The 17,876-nt window shown below is 37.6% G+C and overlaps 2 protein-coding genes and 1 long non-coding RNA gene across 4 annotated transcripts in view; 1 reads left to right on the top strand and 2 right to left on the bottom strand.

The window, feature by feature from the left end:
• Window positions 1-121: 121 nt before the first annotated feature.
• Window positions 122-1,549, bottom strand: LOC128876857 (viral IAP-associated factor homolog). Its single transcript, XM_054123607.1, has 5 exons — window positions 1,357-1,549; window positions 1,011-1,146; window positions 688-916; window positions 403-611; window positions 122-333 (listed from the first exon to the last, which is right to left on the bottom strand). Exons 1-5 carry the CDS (start codon window positions 1,357-1,359, stop codon window positions 197-199), a joined length of 714 nt encoding a protein of 237 aa, XP_053979582.1. The 5' UTR covers window positions 1,360-1,549; the 3' UTR covers window positions 122-196.
• A 2,461-nt stretch (window positions 1,550-4,010) lies between these two features.
• LOC128876578 (uncharacterized) lies at window positions 4,011-6,089 on the bottom strand. The gene is made up of 3 exons (XR_008457074.1): window positions 5,148-6,089; window positions 5,015-5,081; window positions 4,011-4,602 (listed from the first exon to the last, which is right to left on the bottom strand). It is a non-coding gene; the product is annotated as an uncharacterized LOC128876578 (long non-coding RNA).
• A 1,824-nt stretch (window positions 6,090-7,913) lies between these two features.
• The window catches only part of LOC128876566 (uncharacterized), a 101,912-nt gene continuing 91,949 nt past the window's right edge, over window positions 7,914-17,876 (top strand). Inside the window, exon 1 of one of the 2 annotated variants that reach the window (XM_054123036.1) lies at window positions 7,914-9,582. The gene's annotated coding sequence lies outside the window, so the exon portion shown is untranslated. The remainder of the gene's footprint in view (window positions 9,583-17,876) is intronic. The other variant, XM_054123037.1, reaches the window with a different exon arrangement.

The raw sequence follows: 17,876 nt of genomic DNA, 5'->3' as shown, positions 1-17,876 counted from the left end.
GTGGTACAAATCATAAGTTAAAAACTGGTAGTATGATGATAAAATACTTTATTTTGGTAGCATAATTGTTATGTGTAATAATAAAACTTTGAACAAATGATAATATGTGACAACAGTGATAAAATAAATAAAATGCTTTGTGCTTTGTAATATTCGTATGCTCGTTTAGTGTATATAGTTCCTAGGAAATATACAATTACCAATCATCATTGTCATTTTGGTTGTCACTGCCAGGCCTTAACGCAGAGAATAATACATCTTTAACTTTTGTTCGTGGATCTTCTGTGAGTTTAGTTGGTACGGCTCCTTCTTGTCCTAACATCCATTCCAATTCTGTGACAATAAAACAGTTTATGATGTAAACAAAAAATTAAGAGATTAATGACTATAGATTATGCATACCTGGTTCAGTTAATTTCATGCCTCTTAATTCTATGGGTCCAATAATTTGTTGCACCATATTTCCATTATGATAGATAAAAATCGTAGGAAGATTACTGTCTGGCCAATTGGGAATACAAGTAACAGAAATGCTTTTTAAGAACTTTGTTGTAGGAAACTTTCTTGCCAAGGAAGCTAAATGTTGATTAATAAGTGTGCAGAGAGGTACACTGAAAGCAATAGGAACAATAAAAAAAAATGTTCTTCTGTTATATTCTGTTCTTATCAAATGAATCAGTATTATACCCATGTTTATACAAATGAAGAACAACCCAAATATCTTCTCCTGCATTATTTACTTCCTGAACATAGTCTTTTCCTGATATCTCTTTTACTTCACCATATTTAGATTTATTAGCTAATTCCTTTAATTCGGCTATTCTCTTATGTCGGTACTCCAAGAGAACCTTCTCATCTTCTTCGTCCTCTAGTTCATCTAATTCATCTAATGTCTTGTTTTCCAAATCAATTGGTGCTATGTAATGAAACCCAAAAATCAGTTGAGTCAAAATGTTAATAGATAAAAGTGAGTCACTTTCTTGGACTGATTAAAATAAATGTTTACATACCACGCCCAGTTTTCTCATTTACAGTATTCTCCACGATGTTCAGTATTTCATCTTCTGTAACTTCCTTTTCTTTCTCAGGTATAATTCCTTTACTCCTAAGGATATCATTCCATTGTGTATCTTCATTTGGATCTTGCTGTATTAAGAAAGCAAAGGTTGCTAATTTGTAGAATATTGTAAAAAATTATACAGAAAACCCATCACAGTATTATTGAAAAATTATTCAGATAGCTGTGAACCCATTGAGATTATAATACATATTGGCAATATTTAGCATTCCTTATTGGGAGCTACAGATATTCATTCTGACATAACCTCTATTCAGAAAAATCAGTTTTTTGCTTACCATGGTGTAAGGAGTTGCTTAAATAGTTTAATTCTAAGATAAAATAGTGATTCGCAGTATGTACATTAATTAATCGTTGCACTGAGTGGCTCTAAGTGACAAAAAGTCAGTTAGAATGTCGTAGAATTGTGACCGACAGCTGATCACGTTTCACTACAATGAAATACCCTACGTTCTCTCCTACACGCATGCATTTATGGTATCATCAATGACGCATTCATACTCCATTCCATTCTATTTAAAAACCACATCGTAAGTAGGTGGCGCCTCTCACGGTGCGCCAGAGTTGTAAAACGTAATTTTGACGTATTTCGATTTTTTATTCAATTGCATTATCATAAAAGAGGTGCAGATTGAATGAGACATTTCATGTAACTCTTTATTCCCCCCTCCAAGAGATGAGTGGCTTCAGAGTTAAATTTTATTTAGCATTTTTGCATTATATTTAACGTTATCAGTGAACCCCTTAAAAAAAAAATAATAAAATATTTGGATATGTATTTCGACAAAAGGTTGGTTCAAGAGAAATATTTATATTAAAATAGAAGATCAGAATTGAAATAAAATGGTCCATTATAGGTAGGGTCTGGTAAAATATGTAAAACAAGGTATTAAACAATGATGCACAAAGTTTAAATTAGTTTAAATTAAATGTGTATACGAACCATCGTTTAAAAAAAAGCTCTGCTTTTATTATGTATTTACGCTACAGTCATTGACTGTACGTCGAGTCGCTTGTAATCAGAGAAACCGGTTAATCGTGCAGCTGTGCTGGACCACGGCTATGTTTTGTGTCCCCCGCCGAATACCTAAAACCAGTTTGTACCATCACCTTGATAATATTTATAGGTAGAAGGAATGATAATTTCTGTCTATAACGGTACGTCATCGTCATTCTATCCCACACACACGATCAGATTCGTCGATGGTCGATTATTTTTATTTTCTTTTTTATCTACACTTCTTTACATTTAGTCATTTACATTTACCAATGCATTAAATACGTTATCGTTATAAGCCATTATTGTTTATTTATCTGAAATGTAAATCCACTAGTTTTAATGTACAATAATTTGTGCATGATGATATGCAATGACGATAGCAATCATAGGAACTTATCATGAAAAGCAATACCTGGAAAGCATGTACCTCTTTGCTTCGTTTGCTTGGATTTTGTTAAACTTTGCATTATTATTGTGCAATTTATGTATTTAGTTTAAACGTCTTCTTTATTAGGATCCTATAGTGCCCTTGATACTAATATTGCCTGGAATCACAAATTAACTACCACGATGTCAACTACAATCAGAATCATCTGGTCAGTATAGCAATAAATAAAACAATTGTTTAAGAGTATCTAACAGTGATAATAACTATCTATTCGATAGTAGAAATTCCGCCCTTCAATGTGAGTGTTGGTCGAACTGAATCCGACGACTCCACGCTGAGCTACGCCAGTACAAAGTTTCCTATTTAATAGACAATTATAAAAGAATGAATGAGTGAATCCTGTAACCTACATAAATTCCTGGAAATGCGTACTACGAAATTCCAAGAAGTAGTAGTAAACATTGTAGTATTTCCTGAAAGGAAAATTCCTTAATGTGCTTTAGAAAAGATACAAATGTATCTATTTTTCCTTTAGAACGATTTGGGTGAAACTTGGTATACAGAGGTTTTCGGGGTCGTTGATTTCAAATCTGAACTCGGAATTTAGAAATCCAAAATAGCGGACCATAATACGAAAAGTAACTGGATTTCGATGAAAGCGACAAAAAGTTCCACTTTAAAAATTGATACATTTGTTCTTACGTAAGAGAAAGATACTTTTAATCGATAGATTAGATTAGTATCATTCCTATTTTTGAAGATTGTTCAGAAAATTGATTGATATCACTTGATTGAAACTATCTGGCGTCTGCAATTATTTATCATTTCTTTAAAGTGCCATTTATAGTTTCGTTTCAATCCAACTACCTTATCGGATTAATTTAATACATTGCCTTCGATCTACTCGGAGAGGATAGATTCGCAAATTCTACGTTGTCGCAAAAAGGATTGAAAAGAATTTTCAGTTCATCGATAACGAAATTCATTTATCGTATTTATCAAGCTCGTGAACAAAAAATCTGATTCTGATGCGAAGTGTGGCAGGAAATGAAAATTGGAGATCATGCGAGGGAAGGGATCCTCGGTAGACGAACGGAGAGTTTGTAGAAATAATCTAAAACATTTCGAGGAAAATTGGCACAATGGGAATAGCAGCAGAGTAATACTGACCAAAGCTTCCTTTGCGTGAGCGTATATTGCACGCACCGTCTGCCGTTATTGTTTTCTATTGTTGTGTTCCTTTTTTCGAAAGCATTGTTTGGTGAAGCGCTGGCGCTTCCGGTTGCGTGCTAGATTGGAACTTAACCCTGTATTTAGACGTGTGCAACTCGATTCAGAGGAATTTCTGCCATTTATACACGGTTACGTGTTGCGCTAGGGTCAAAGGGATTCTAATTACGAACAAAGCATCTACCATAGTAGTGTTTCGTTTCATAGGTATTCAAATATTTACGCGGAAATGAATGGGAAATATCTTGGACACTTTTTTTCGCAAAAAATTCATCCAAGCAGAGTTTAACATATTTATTATCTGTCCTGTTTTTTAGGCTCTCTTCAATTCATGAAAATTAAATTAACCTTCGTAATTTTAATCAATTTTCTACCGCACATATTTCTATACATAAATTCACGTTTTTATATATTATCTTTTATGCCGTTTCGCATTGGTTTTTTTAATACATTTTGTGCATTATTTCTGAAGAGGACCAGAATGAAATTGCTGGAACGTTAATACTTTGAACGCCTTCGATTCCTTTTTTTAAAGGAATAGTTATAAAAGAAAAGTTGAAGAGTTCATTCTATTGTGTTTGACGTTCTTTATAGTTCTTTATAGTCTTCTTATAGTTCACAATTCTTATAGTTTACAATTTCTTCTTATTGAATTCTGTCGTGTTACTTTTTGCAGCTCCCTTCCGGAACATTGTACCTGCAAGTGCATAAATATCCTGGCTCCATTGTCTGGTTTTAGTTCACCCTTCGATTTACCACAATCTCGTGGTCAGCTCTTTCGTCGAGCTGATATGTCGCTGTGGTTAGGTATCGATGGTTCTCTGACCTTCTTTCCTCAAATTACGGAGCGAAGATCGAGCTTGCCAATTCGCGCGTCCGGAGTGTGGCGAAAATGGCAAACAGTTGCTGCAAGTCAAATGTATTGTTAGACCTAATAGCCAATTTATATGTCTTCCGTTAATTAAAGGTATCGAAGGTGTTGGCCAAAATTAAATTGGATCTCTTGCTCCATGCTATATGTTTGTAACAGTATGCAACGAGAAACCAGAAACGACAGAATCATAGCTCTGTTTAAAAGAAAATGGTAAAAGGGCACTAGAAATATTCAAGGGGACCTAATTTGTCATTTTCAATCATTCTTGGCATTGTAAGCATCTAGGTGTTTCTCAAACTTAAATTAAATCTTCTGTGTTTATGTATTATTTACTTGTAATGCAAAAGGAGACGATTTAACAAATTTGTAACTATAGTGAAGGGAAAATGGTAACACTTGCTCCAAGTCGAATCTATGAGAATAATGTTTGTCATATTTACTCACTCTTGGCATCGTGGGAACGTAGGTGTTACTCAAACTTAAATTAGACCTCCGTTTATGTCCCATTTACCTGTAATTTAAACAAAAAAATCAATCCATTCCTACCTGTTTATAAATGAAAAATGGCAACACTTACTTCGAAGTAATCACGCGTTATTAGTAACATTTACTCTTGGCATCGTTGGAATGTAATCATAGATTGAAAATAATAGCTGTTCCGGAGATTCACCAGCAGAACTAATTGCACTAAATAACAATTTAATCGGCTTGTTCGAGAATTACAAACGCGACATGAATCCGTTCAGCCGCGTCCTAGGTGCTTAAAATTTAATGATGTTATAATTAATCAAAGAGTACACGCATTGATGATGAAATTTGCATTTCCAGTAGGGCCAGAACTGCTACCGTTTCCCAGGCGATACGCGGCAGTCCTTGATAGGGGGTTTTCATCAATTAACGCTGATGCGCGAAATAAATTTTCGCTGTTTGATATTAACACGGGAGCCGTTGTAACCAGTACACGCGGAACATAGCTCTCGGCGACGTTCGACGATAACAGCTGATATATTTACAGTCCCTAGATTACGTAGGTTCAGGTAGTAGACTGACGCGCGTAGGTTGCGTTGCTGGTGTGAACACAGGATGTTCTTGCATTTAGAAATTACGGTGTGTATCACGCACGTATACCCGTTCGTAAACTCGCATATCCTGAGTCGTTCTCTTTTTTTCCCAATCTCCGTAACGATCTTCGCATAACTCTCGCAGAAACGGGCGCTAACGATTGCAAAGAAGCTCCCTTCCGTTAAAAAAAAAAAAAAATTGTTCGTATCCTCAGATGTCGTGGCAACTAACATTTTCGAAGTTTCTCAGGTCTCGTATTCGTTTGGAAAACTGCAGGTAGCGTGCAGCGTATGTCTATTCAAAATTATTCTAGATTCTTATCGCATATCGAGCAAATTTTACTTTGAAATTGAACGCCACTTTTCGAGTTGGTTATTTTCTTTCTATGTCCGAACTGGAATATTCCCTGAGTTTGGTTGACAAAACTAATCATGTCTAACGTTATTACGATTCTTTATTAAAAGAATTTGTTTTAAGTTCCTAATGAATGATATTACAATATTATAGAGGATTTGGAAATCTACCGCGATAAATTGCTCATCGCGACTAGGAAGTGCCAGCTCGTAACGAACTAACTACTGAAAAGTAAATTCTCGATGTTATATTATCTCGTCAGAAGGACGTATCAGACGTTTCCCTGTTTGCTCGTTTGGCCGAGGAAATTTGCATAGTCGCGCGTATGGCATGACAATGCGTCAAAAAAGAGGGAACGAGGGATAAAACGACCTTGCAGGCACTCACGTACGCGTGATAGGACCCTGAGGAAAGGCGTGAACGAAGGGAACCCAGAGTGAAGAGGAAACGAACGAGGCTCCGAGCTATACAATTCAAACTGACCGAATGTGATCGAGCCTGTGTGTACGTCCATTTCGCTTAGAACGTAGCCTACCGGAAATTTGCAGTTATCTGGGTTCCTTCCAGGTTCGAGCCACTCCGGGGGATGCCTTCATTCTCGTGATCGTTAATTGCCCCCCGGGTGAAAATGTAATTTTCAATCCGGCGTCGATTGGCGATAAAGTGGATTTTAATTGCGCGACGTCTCCGTTCGATGTAAGAGAGTGCTCAAAGTAAACGACGCCGCCTTGTGCGCGTATAAACGGCTTTCTGTCATATTTCGTAGCTTCCTCTCGTTTCGTAATCCTTAATTGCCAATTACGCGTAAACTCTACGCGCCTCGGTCGCGGAACTATAATTTGATCGACTGATTCCGTGGATGACGTAGGAGAATTTGCGTACCATATTGGTTCGCGATCAGTTTCATTTATAGGAAAAGGAGAGAGAATTTTAATTTTTATTATGTTTATCAGGAATTTATTGGAGGATAAACGGGATGTTTCAAGTGATATAAATATGATTCGTTTATATGGTCCAGTGCTATCGAACGGTATCGATTAACTTTTTGTTGAAGAAAACGAATGTGATTAGAGGTTCTAGTTTTCAACACGTTCGAATGATACAGTATGAAGAACTGGATATCGAAGTAGGACACTCGCACCTGTTCGATAGTGTAGCTGTCGACCAGAATGCAAAATGTTAATTAAATGTTAACTACTTTTAGACTTAGTACGTAACTTGTATTTTCTAGTAAGTTCACTTGTAAATTCTTATAGATTTAAATCCATTATAATCTTCGATCTTCTGCCTTCGATAGAATGCACTTTTTGTTGTCATTTTATAGTGTTTAAATTAATATCAAATACGACAGAAAAGGGATTCCTTCAAATGATTTCAGAATTCATTGTTTCTTCTACAATTTAAAAATCCTTTACAACTCCAAGTGTATGGAAATCATGAATTGCTATGCAACATCAAAGTACTAAACTCATGTTTTCTCCTACAGGCACGAAAACCTTTTAAGAGTGCCGCTTCTTTTCTCTGCATTTTAAGATCCTTTAGAGATTCCGTTTTCCTCTCAATACGCTCTCTTTGAATCAATCGACCATGCATTGTGTCGAACGGAACCTTTTGCGTTTCCTACCAGATGTGTCTAATGCACCTCAATTCCGGAATTCATGATAATATGAACATAATATTTATTAACTAGTCATTTTTAGTAGTCCAAGGACGATGGAACTTAAGTTTTAAAAATAAAATTAAAATAATCAGTATCTAAGAAAATGTATCATATTTCAGAAACAATTTTTCTTCTTGCCTGTTGAATACATATTAATTAATACAAGGGAATCGCTAGAATAATGAACCTTTCAGAGATGACGAGCAAATTATGAGGGATTAACCCTCATTCTTTTGTAATCCAGAGTTACAACATAAGTATAGAACCGTCAAAAAATTAGGATTCGAAACAGTACGAGGTTAAAGAAAATTGCAAGGTTAGACGACGAAAGAAGAAAGGACACGTGAGAACGAAATTTTTCTTCAATTGTGTTGCAATTATTCAAACAAGAGATGAGAACCAACAATTCGAATTACCGATGTGTGTTAAAAACAAGTGGCTCGAGTGGAATATAGTAAATATCCACCAGGACAAACAGCATTGTAATGTATGTCACGTGGTCTAGACCGCGATGTGGAAACACAGCGATGTTTACACAGGTAGATAATGAGGCTAATTATCACAGCGTCGAATTTTTCGTGGCGTTTCGTTCTTAGTGGTTTTAGTTTTTCGATAAGATACTCGCAACACGTATGTTTGACGCTTCTGTTTTTTTTTTTTTTTTTTTTTTTTAAATTGATAGGTAGTACTAATAATTTGACGTTCGATGTTTCTAGAAAAATACGTTTACCATACTTGCATTTTATGTTAAGAATATCTATTTTGTCATATTACCATTTCTATATTTTGTTTGTCAAGGTGGTTAGATAGCTTCCTGTTATTTTATCCTTAAATATAATTTCATTTTATAATTCAGATTTTAATTACGAATAATTGAACGCATAAAATTAAAATATTTCGCTCATCTCTGACAAGAGGCTCCAAAAGCCAGTTAACATCAGCGTCCTTCGAAAGGCAGAAAAGAAAAGTGCCACTTTCTAATTGAATTGATCAAACAATTTAGACAAACTTTGTCCCACTACTCTGAAACATAATTCAGTTCCGCATTTCAAATCCCAATTATCATTGAACAAGTAAAATTTAAGTATGTCGTCCATTTCTGATGCGACAAGGCCCAGAACTCAAATAACAGCAACGTCCTTCGAAAGTAAAATAAAAAAACCTACTAATTCCTAGTCGAAAGCGCCCGCACATTGCGCGCGTTATCAGCAAACTTTCCAGTGCGCTCCCGAACAGCGCGTCGCGTTTCGCGGGACGATAACAGTGCCAGGGTACCTGAGAATCCCGCAGCCAATGAAAGAGCCAGGTCGGCGTCGACCATCTTGCGCGGCTCTGCTTTCGAGTTCGGAGTCGCGTGGCGGCGACGGTTCGGCTTGCAGTGTACTCCGACTGCCGAGCCGTGACTGACTGGGTCGTGTGTCCCGTGGCTCTCGACAGGTTTACCATTGTGACCGTTCCCGGTGCCTCTTCTTTTTATCACTGAAAAACATCGACGAATAATTAAACGAGTAAACTCTATAGGAACAGCGATTCGATCCCGTTTAATGCGACTCGTAGTCGCACCTGTCGATAGTGTCATCGTTGATCTTTAATTCAAACTGCCGCGCGTGTTTACGTTCCGCTGAAAGGAAACGAGAATGACGGGACGAAAGCGTTTCCTCGTTCCGTGCTGGTTCGAAATTAGGCTCGGTGGAAGTTAGGTCGTTGGGATACTGGCGACGTTGAAAACAAAGTGCGAAGGAGTTGAGATTCGCTCGAAAGTATTTGACACTGAATGCGAAGCGACTGGATTCCCCGTGTGTCTTTTGCGCGGGGTGTCGTATGATTTTCCGTAGACGAGTTCGAAGTTTATCGACAGTGGACCCGTGAGTTCGAGAGGAGGGTCGAAGAGTGGCGTCAAACGTCGTTGGATGAACGCTGTGTGTGTGACCTAAAGGTAAGTGACGCTTGATTGGAATCATTTTATTTAACAGTAAAACTGTGAACTATGTCTTTGTAATTGGAGGGGTGAAACTACTCTCAAAAGTTTCACCATCTATCTTAGGAACTCTTGTACATCTAAGAAAGTTTTTTGAACAAAAGAGTTACAACATTGCGTAGAGATACTCGAACTTTATGACGTTCGGTAGCCTTGGGTTATTTTTTACTATCGCGAGTGTATATACGTCGCATTCGGAAGACAGTGTTAATAGATGGCACAACAACATAGTTTGTGTCAGACTCGTATTTTAAAATTATATTTATCCTCGGTATTCGTTCTGGTACTCGTCGGAAACAATGCATAGGAGGAAAACTCTATGATATGTTTTTACACGAAGCAATAACTTAAATTTTATATGAAAAACTTCTATAGAACTCTGAAAAGGTAGTCGTAGGCTAAAATGGTCCCTAATAATTGCCTGAATTGGCCACGTACGAAACCATTAAAATCCTTGTCTAATTGACGCGTGCATTTAACTGATGAACACCAAACCACGCGTGAAGGGTTACATCACGGTTTGCAAATTACACGAGTACTCCGTGTTGACAAACGACCTTCGTTACGCTGCGTGGCACTGACATCTTTGCAATAAAGAAAGCGTGTCGCACAAACGGGGGGCAATTGCGTCTAGTATTCGGTGCAGGAGGACGATCTTATTCGATTTAACCTTGCACTTTCGCCAAGGTGTTCTGGATCGCTCGTTCATCGCCTCTCTTCTATTTGTTCGAGCTTGTAATTCCGTTTTTGCCACTTTCCCGCTGACACGCCGCTGTCGCCGTCGAAACGCTATCAATATCGCCATTTATCGACCATGGTGATACGTTCCTGAATATTATTCGTCCTTTCGAAATGATTTTTTACGGTTAAAGATATTCGATACTTGGTATATATACATAATTTCATAAAAATATTCATATGTTACATTGAACTGTAGTTTTCAAGAAATAATTATTATATAATTTCATTTAACGTTGAACATTCGCGTACAGGATCAAACTCCAACCGATTTCGTGAAGTATAAAGTATAAGTATAAACACGATTTAGTCTGGAGTGACCTGCAGTGATACACGAATGAATTATAGTTTAATTTCCTCCAAACGTTATCGTGACTTTTTAGGTCTGTGAAGTTACAAAAATTCGATTAAATTCTTCGTTGAATCATTTATCTTGAGTAAATACAAGCACACACGCTGGAAAATGTACAAAGATAGAAGGTGATTAATAATACAAATCCTTTTATCATAAGTGGATATCTCGAGTAAAAGTCACCTCCCATTTAAATGTTATCAAATAATACCATTTTTGGAGGATTCGATTATTTTTAGATTAGCATGCATGCTATATGAAACAGTAAACGAACGTAAATTTGTGCTTCTATTTTTGTACGGGCATTACGATACTGTATCGCGACGGGAAAAATGCTTTCGGAAAATGGAAATGGCCAGCAATCGTGTTCCGAGGCGTCCATGTTTTTAATTTTTTACTCCATTGTTAAACGGCGAATTTCGTCAGCAAGCGATCCACGGGGCCCACACGTTATTGTCTCTTCCCGAGAACAATGAACCATTTACCATGTTCGACTATGCATTTTTTTCTGTCGCGTGCGCATACGAAATATGAATGGCGAAAAAGTTCTAAAAACCTTTACGAGTCTATCTGCATACGGTGCATCTGTTTACACACGTTTCGACCTAACCACGACTATGTGAATCATATCGATAATAATACACATAAGTTATCCTTAGCTAAACAAGCGTTTGTCGTGATAATCGTCGGACAGATAGCGGGCGTATGCGAAAAATTTGCTTTTTTCAAATTGGGAAACGATCGAGAAGTTTCAGCAGATAAGAAATGCAGATATTGTGACAAGATTGACATTCATATTCGCGTTCTTCGAAAACGATCTGAAGAAAAGTATTAAAAGCTCGGCAAGATCGGAATATTATTGTTCAGTTTCTGTTTCAATTAACTCTTCTAATAAATACCAATAAATAATAAGTACAGGTCCTGTGAAAACCAGGTCGAGGTTTAAACATAATTTCAGTTAAATAAAAACAGTATCGTGTAAATTCGTGGTAGGTAAAAATTCCACATATTTGAAATTTATTTGCGAGCAAACTTCTGAATAAATGGACAGCGAAAAGATAATCGTATCGGTTCTTCGGATTATTTTGTAATCATTCAATTGTTTTGAGGAAACGATTTACGCGAAAACGGAGATCGATAAAGTCATATTGCGAAACGTGAATAATATCCTCTTTCACGTTCCACGCGTACGTCGCAGTTAGGCAAACCGGAAGAAGTTTTAAAGTTTAGTGTTCGAGGTCTTTCGCGCGTATATAGTGTGGCACGTGAAACCGCGATACAATCAAAAAAGAGCATGTTCCCCGAGGGAAATTGTTTTTAAATAATCTTGTTCGAAAAGTACGTGCTGTATGCTTGCATAGTTCACTGTGCCTCGATAAATTATCTTCCACTGAGTCATTATTTGTAACATTGTTGGAAATAATACTGCATGGTTTTGTAACTTATTTATTTAAGAGTCTAATCACTCGAATTCTTTGATCCCTGGTGAATAGTTAAAAGCTTTATACACAAAATTATAAAATTATGATGTGTAAAATTATAAAACTTAATATATAAAGTGAAATTAAGTTTCAAATTCACCAAATACAATCATCTCTAAACAAAGTTTTTCTATTCCTCGCTTTTTATTTAAGTAAAATTTTGTCCTATCTCTGTTCTTTGATCCCATCCTTACACCAGTTTCAATTTCGTCGGTTCGTCGACTCACTATCGTTCTGCTTCATGCGAGGCTCGCTCCTTCGCTCGTGTTTCTTCATCTTTGCACGACACAGCCCTGAATATTTATGCACCCGGTGCATCTTCGTCTTTTTTAAGACCCCCAGGCAGTAGTTTTATCTTCTTCATTACCTCGTCACACTTTGGTCTTATTCGTCCGCGACGGACTTTCGCGGTCGCTTCTCTCTTCATCTTCAGCCTTTCATTTGCTCAACGTTTCAGCCCTGGCTTCTTCGTTGCTATTTTGCACGGCATTCTCTTCCATCGCCCGCCCTTCCTCTTCGTGCTCGTGAATATTCATCCCGGATTCTTCGTTTTCTCAATTTTTCCCGTCCACCCTTTGATACATCCTCCGCGTTGCGCGGAGCATCTGTTTTCCAATAAAAAGACAAATTTCCAGGCCTTAAATCAAGCGTCTATTCTGACGCTTCGATACTCTAATTCGGGATCGTCTTCATGGAAATATTGATTCTGGATAGACAAGCAATTAAAGGAAACATGGGTAAATCGTTTTTTCTGAAAAAAAATGTTGTTAAGTTAGGCAACTAAAGGCATCTAATAATATCGAGGCATGTGTATAGTGCAAAGTATAAAATACCAAACAAAGGTACCTTCACTTCTGTAAACATTTGAGTGAATTACTTCTACTAATTTAAATCTGAGAATATTCGAATCCAACAAAATAAACCCAGTGATGACTAATACAAAGTAATTAATCTATTCTATTCCCTATTTCGCACGTCTTTAATTTGTCGTTTTTATCGATTTTAAATATTTATCGGTCAATTAGTCGTCCCGTAACAAGCTTCATTCGAGCCAGTGGGTCCAAAGAAAGCAGATCGTTGCGAATAAATATTAACGCCAATAGAATCGTTGCCCAAATAAAAGATAACGCGTAACTTAGCATCAGTCATTTGGATTAGCCGATCGTTTCTGGCGATCGGTACCAGAATGGATTCCTTCGTTCTTCCGCTAAGAGAATTTAATTATCGAATACGACCACGATGGGCGATTGGTCGTAATTTCCTCGAGAATATTTTTATCCTGATTAGGAAACGCCCGTATTGCCTCCGGATAGTAGGATGTTCTGCATGATAACCAGCGTTGAAATACGCAAATTAAACGGCTCGCACGTACCGGGTGATCGTAAATTCGCAGTTTATTATTTTGATCAAGGCAAACAGAGAAGTGTTGCTCGATGCGGGATCAATAATTTGTCATTTTTTATTTGTGGGACGTTTCTGTTGTGATTTTTAATTCATACATTCGAGTCTTGAAGAAATGTGCTGTGGGTTGTTTTATTATTTTCAGGAGTAACTCGTATTCATTTATTTTTAATACTTGCCATTGAATTAATTATGATGTGGCATATTTATAAAAGGCATAAAACTAACATAGAAAGTACTGTTATTTTTGATATTCATAATTGAACTTCCCAATGACATGGCACAGTGATAAAATTTATAAAGCTGACATTTTCCATAATTTTGTATAAAAAGAGTTGCATCGACTTTTCATTTGATAGTATTAGGGAGCCAGAAAGTAACGACGTTTCTTTTACAATAAATTCAAACAAATACATTCTTAATAAGTTTCTATTTTTAATCAATTACGTAATCACCCTTAATACCTGTTGCTATCTAGTGTGCTAATTTTCAATGCCAGATCGAGAAAAATCAATGAATTCTAATACAAACTGAACACAAATGATATGACATAACTTTCTATTCTCATCCAAAGTACAGTGCTGCACTGTTACATTCGTTGCCCTGTTTGATTAGGAGAAAAAAAAACGTTGATACGAAGATATAATCCTACCTCTGCACTCCTGTTTGAAGATAAAATTATCACCGTAAGTAAATTGCGAGCGTAGTGAAATTTCTGTGTCGTGAACGCTGCGGGAGGCGGAAAGGGTTAGGTCCCTGGTCTACGACCCGGCCGTGTTTAAATAGTCTAGGTAACTATACAGGCCGTGTTTCACCTTCCAAACACGGCTCTGACTCAACGCCGAGATTGTTTTTGGGCAAAGAATTCGTGCGGAGTCTCGAGTCGACTTTGTCGAGACGCCGTGGTCCCTGCGCCTCGGTTGCGAGACGCCCACCCACGCATCGCCTCGGGCTCTCGGTACATACAGGGTGTCAAGAAAGTGCATCGATCGGGTAGCGCACGGCACGAGGAGGGCGGGAGGGGTTGGTCTACGTGGGCTAGGTCCGGGGTGATTTTAATACGCGATATTATTCAGTCGCTTCGAGCGTCCACGCTTGTACTTTCCTCGATTCCATTCATGCTTCCCTCCGTGCTGCTGAATAGACGACTGGTTTTAATTGGCGCACCGTATAATCTCCGCTTGTTCCATCAAAAATTAACCAGCGAGTTTGTGCGTGCCGCAACCCAGCATTTGGGTCGCGTCGATCGCTATCTTTGGTCGCCTATGTAGATCATAGAAGGTCTTTTTCATTTTTCTATTTGAAAGCTTCGGCTTTCCTCTTTTCATCATCTGCGAAAGTAAATGTATCGAGTTGAAATTAACATTAGATATACGCAGCACAGGTATTTTGACCCATTTGATAAGGATACGTATATTCAAATTTTTCTTCTACTCGACTCTGGTAAATCGATTTCATTCCAAAGCGTCATTTCAATAAACTTAGTGTTGAATAAATTAAACACAGTCGATGTATAAAGTATTCGTACCGCAAGCAATTTAAAATAAAATTAGTAAGAAAAGAAATAAAAGGTTAACATTAAAAGTAATAAACATTGATTTACGCAAAATTTACTCTAAAAATATGTAGGAATGTTGGTTAATTATTCCTTCCTCTGAAATTTCTTAATAAAATAAATATATGGAGTTTTGCAGCACTGACTGCATCAAGGCCAGAATAATTATCTCAAATTTGACAAATTCTTACAAAGCACTATACCAGCTGGGATTTAGTTCGATAAAAAAATTATCTCAGTTCACTCGCCGAGAGAACGAAAAGGTTAACAATGGTAGAAAAAGTCTCCACGCTGCGAGGGGCACGCACTCACCCAGGGATAAACGCACAATGGGAGTAACTTTAACGTTGGGGACAATGTTATATTTTCCATCGTGTAACTTTTCGACTTTCTCGCGGTGTGAAAAAGTTCGACAAAGATCCAAGTGTTCCAATCCCCTCGAGGCTCCTTTGCGATTATAATCGACACAGAGGCGATGCTTTTTCCGTCGAAGGCCATGAATGAAGTTTCTATGCGTATGCGTTTCACTAACTTACTCGTTTCATTCACACGTCGGCATAATGTGTTTAACTTGCATACGCGTCGCATCGATATGCCATTCGTTTTTCAGGCGTCGTGCGTGTTGCGCGTTTTCCATGCTTTTTGTGGGGATGAAACGCGTCCATATAAATGCTATTTTATGGAACACGACGTTTTTAGCAAACAGTATCCAGGCAACACTCGAACTATTTCTTATCAAATTAAATATTGTACATTATTTAACTTGCCCTGGATTGTTTTAAATTGTTTCGAATTGTTTCTTGTAGAAGAATATTGAGAAAATCGTGAAGTATTAATAAGTATAACATTCTACTGTATCTAAATCAGGATGAAACCTCTGTAGACGTAACTACACGGTAATAATCTTCACAAATTAATGATTCATTCTCTTATTGCTCATCAGACGTAGACGCTACATAGACATAATTGTTGCTTTAGACGTAATTACTGTTCTAATGCATTTTACATGGAAGACAATGCCAACATAACTCGGATAACCTGGCACTCAATTCAGTTTGTCTCTCAGACGATTTCTTTGTGGAATATGTTGTTTTATCTACACAGTATGTAGACCATAAATTGGCGATGCATTCTCTTGTATCGTAATTTAATCCACCCCTTATTTTCACGCTAGCGAGGCTAAACATGGACGCCTTGATGCATTCGCATCGTAAGACAATATTTTCTCAAGTGTGAATGCCTAACCTCGCGAAATTAGCGATGGATGTCACGAAATTGCTTGTCATGAACTCGTAAATACGAAAATAGATCGGGCAGATGGATCTCCTTCGGTGAAATCGAGGAGAAAATTACTTTCGATTCAATTTTTGCTATATCAACTTTTGATATATTTGCTTTTTCAACTATAATTTTTCTCCATCTCTAAGTAGAAATTTCCATCGTAAAATTAATGTTTGAAAACTCATCAGCGAATCACTGGCACCTCTGTGTTTCTCGTCTTTGCGATTTTGAGATCGCTTCGCGGAAAATTAAAAATCGCTGCCGCGAGGCTCGATTGTCCCTTCGTCGCCTCGCGTATGATTCGTACTTCTCGACAAAGACGAGACCAAGATTGACGAATCGTGAAATGCACTCTTTGAGTCCTCGACCTGTCGAAAACGTCGCGGCTCGGATTGCGACGAGGACGACGTATTATACAGATTGAAACGTTGAGGGTGGGAATGCACACCTACGAAGATAACAAAAATCCATTTTTTCTTCTTTCGCATCCCCCAGATTGATTTTTCGCCCTATACAAATTTCAGCTCGATTGTACGCGAGTGCAAAGATTGCGAAAGATATTTTCTCATTGTTTTAAATTTAATTTTCACGAATAAGATACAAATTTATTTATCTCGGCTCGTCTTTGACTCTTCTAGATGTATACGCACCTTTAATACTCATCCATTGCACGAAGAATCATAAATCGTGTCCGTCTTGCGGAACATTGCTGGCTTTCTGAATTGAATCGCGAAATGCCCACGGTATGCTAAAATCCCGCCACGGAGAAGTATGTACGTACGAACCATTCAGTGGGAGCTAGCATAAAGGAGTGAATAGTCCGTGTGTACATTGGAAGTCGAAGAGCCATGTAGCGTCTTTGTTGGTGTACTCAAATCTTGAGAAACGAACCAGTAGTTCTTTACAAAAATGATTTGAACAAGTCAGACCACGTTCGCAGACGGAAGTTTCACGTGTGTGTAAATTACAAAATCCTGAGGCGTTGTTAAACCTTTATTTTCAAACCCAGTGGGTCTCTGAAGTCCCATGACCATTATCAACGTGTGCCAATCATTAAAAACGGTAGTATTGGTTAAAAGAAGTATTACAGCTATCGATTTCAAAATGTCGACAGGTACTTGAATTTTCGTTCTGCAATTAAAACTGAAGTTTTTCTGTGCTAAGTTAATCCAGATTCACGCAACAGAGAGGCGCGTTTGTATGTGTAGAGATACAAAATACACTTTGAAATTTTGACTGTTGTTCGCAAATGGCTCAGAGCAATGGGGAAAGTTAAACACTGGCCTATATCGCAAGGTGTAACTTTCTTTGTGTCGACTATCTCACGTTATGGAGAACTCTTTCCTTTGCCTTCTCTTATTATGTGCTTTGTTAGGCGCTCGCAAATGTACCGTTCGTGAGATTCTACGGTACTCGAAGAAATTATTCGATAATGTAACTCCTT

This window comes from Hylaeus volcanicus, chromosome 5, assembly GCF_026283585.1.
Source record: "Hylaeus volcanicus isolate JK05 chromosome 5, UHH_iyHylVolc1.0_haploid, whole genome shotgun sequence".
Lineage (NCBI taxonomy): Eukaryota > Metazoa > Arthropoda > Insecta > Hymenoptera > Colletidae > Hylaeus > Hylaeus volcanicus.
Note: the sequence above shows the minus strand (reverse complement) of the source record. Positions and strands in the feature narration are given on the sequence as shown.

Bases quoted from the DNA above. Each gene is read 5' to 3' on its own strand.
- LOC128876857 (XM_054123607.1), bottom strand. The intron at 917-1,010 runs GTATGTAAACAT...TTCATTACATAG, and splicing joins AAATGAGAAAACTGGGCGTG to CACCAATTGATTTGGAAAAC. The intron at 334-402 runs GTATGCATAATC...TTATTGTCACAG, and splicing joins CATGAAATTAACTGAACCAG to AATTGGAATGGATGTTAGGA.